This window comes from Frankliniella occidentalis, unplaced genomic scaffold (assembly GCF_000697945.3).
Source record: "Frankliniella occidentalis isolate FOCC.00 unplaced genomic scaffold, Focc_3.1 Scaffold603, whole genome shotgun sequence".
Taxonomy (NCBI): domain Eukaryota; kingdom Metazoa; phylum Arthropoda; class Insecta; order Thysanoptera; family Thripidae; genus Frankliniella; species Frankliniella occidentalis.
In genome coordinates, this window is record NW_026267719.1 from 84,937 (window position 1) to 87,054 (window position 2,118).

The 2,118-nt window shown below is 61.5% G+C and overlaps 1 protein-coding gene across 1 annotated transcript in view; it reads right to left on the minus strand.

Annotated features, from left to right (window-relative positions):
• LOC113215207 (protein artichoke) overlaps positions 1–1,861 on the minus strand; it is an 8,059-nt gene extending 6,198 nt beyond the window's left edge. The window contains exons 1-2 of the mRNA XM_052275389.1: positions 1,425–1,861; positions 180–976 (exon numbers count right to left, since the gene is read on the minus strand). Of these exons, the coding sequence (XP_052131349.1) occupies positions 180–945 (766 nt within the window). The 5' untranslated portion in view covers positions 946–976; positions 1,425–1,861. The remainder of the gene's footprint in view (positions 1–179; positions 977–1,424) is intronic.
• Positions 1,862–2,118: the final 257 nt, after the last annotated feature.

Genomic DNA, 2,118 nt, shown 5'->3' on the forward strand with positions numbered 1-2,118 from the left:
CGCCCCGCCCCGTCCCCCGCCCCGTGCCCAGGGCAGGGCAATGAATGAACCCGCGAGACTTGGGTATCTCCAGATTCATCTTTCCACTCTCTGCGCTGCGATGATCGGCCCATTCGACCGCTCGGCTCGCGAGCGGCCCCGGCCCGGACCCATATACTCGTGGTGAAAGGGGTACTCACTGATGCGGTTGTGCGCGAGGGACAGCGCCCTGAGGGCGCGCGGGCCGTGCAGCGACGCGGCCGGCACCTCCAGCAGGCTGTTGCGGTCCAGGCGCAGCTCCTGCAGGTTATCGCAGCCCTTGAGGATGCCCTCCTCCAGGCCCTTGATCTGGTTGCCGGACAGGTCGAGCAGCCGCAGCTCGCGCAGGCTGTGGAACTCGGACGCGCTGAAGATGGGGTTGAGGTTGTCGCCCAGCAGGTTCTCGGCCAGGTTGAGCTCCTGCAGGTGGTCGGCCAGGTGCCCCGCCAGCTGGCGGTCCGAGAGGCGGCGCAGGCTGTTGCCGGCCAGGTCCAGGCGGCGTAGGGGCAGCTCGGCCGTGGTGAGCGCCGCGGTGGGCAGCGCCTGGTGCCCGGCCCAGCGCTGGCTGAAGGACACGATGGGCGCCCGCGGCGGCAGCGGCGGCAGCTCGCCGGGGAAGACGACGCGGTCGCAGTCCATGGCCACCTCCACGGTCACGTGCTCCTCGCCCGCGCGCCGCGAGTGGATGAAGGAGCAGCGGCAGGGCACGCGCAGCTCGGGGTGCACGTCCTCGCACAGCGGGCTGTCGTCCAGGGCGGCCGGCCGGCCCGCCAGCGCCTCGGGGAACGCGGCCTCAAACTCGAGCCGCCGCGGCAAGAAGGTCCCCGAGCACGCGGCCGCGAGCAGCAGCAGCAGCGGCAGCAGCAACGGCGGCGGCGGCCGCAGCGGCGCCAGTCCCGCCGGCACCGCCGCGCGCCGCGGCGTCATCCTGCGGCCTGCGGGGCTGCCGCCTGCGCACCTGTGGGGCAGTCGATCAACGTCGTCAACTCTCAGTCATCCTGGCCTGCGCTTACCCCAAGCTAGAAACGAAACGGTCAAGCCAAATACACTGATCATTTTGACGTCAAAGTGATTCATGAGTCGTGATCCTGGCGCCTGGGCTCACGAACCTCTGTCAAGCGCGCACCACTGGCACCACCCACCGCCCAATGACGGAAGAAAATTGTACTACTCGTCAGGAATTAGTACTCTATTAGTACTCTCACCCTGTCACATGACTAGAATTTGTACTAAGAAATTAAAGGCGCGATTCGAAAACGATGTGGGGAGGTGCGTGCATGACGTTTGCCTCCATGTCACACACAGTCATGCTAGCCAACAAACCCTCTCCCCCACATTCCTCTAAGCAACCGGAAATAACGCCAAAAGTGGACGACCCCTTTCTAGAATATTAATATCATACCAACCATGAAGTTGCCTATTCGTGTTGAGTGGTCACATCACAGCAAGTTTCGATAACCATTTGCATTTTTCGAGAACGGCTCGTCTTCTGAACGGTGTTGCCACAAAGTACCCCCCCCCCCCCCCCTCCGACCTGTCCGTGATGGCACACTGCACAGTCAACACTCGGCGGCAGATCAGCGTGGTCAGCCCAGCAGATGCAACGCACAGCCCAGCCCAGCGCAGCCCGAGTGAGCTCCAAGACCCTCTGCCAAAGGTGCTGGCTTCCGTCCGTCTTCTCAGCCCCTCTCGCCCCGGTTGTGTTCGGCGGTTCGGCGCTGGGCGAGCCGGTGTGTGGAACACAACGCAAGCAAGCCGCACGAGGACGGAGAGGTTTGGACGCCCTGCCGAGGCCTCGCCCGAACAACAAGTGAGTGATTGTAAGAGGCGCGGTAGCATGTTATGGTTCCCGTTTCGGTTTAAATGAATAATCCTATCGTCTTCGGTGTGAAAAAATAGCACCTACAACACAAGTTTCATCAAAAATAATTGGCTGAGCGATAGCGAAGCCTATTACTCCAGTGATGATCAAAAAGTTTCGTGTCTGTCTGTCTGTCTGTCTGTCTGTCTGTCTGTGTGTCTGTTTGTCTGTAAACACGATAACTCGAGAACGGGTTGAGCTAGGTACCTGACATTTTTAGCGTAGCTTTGTAGCATAAA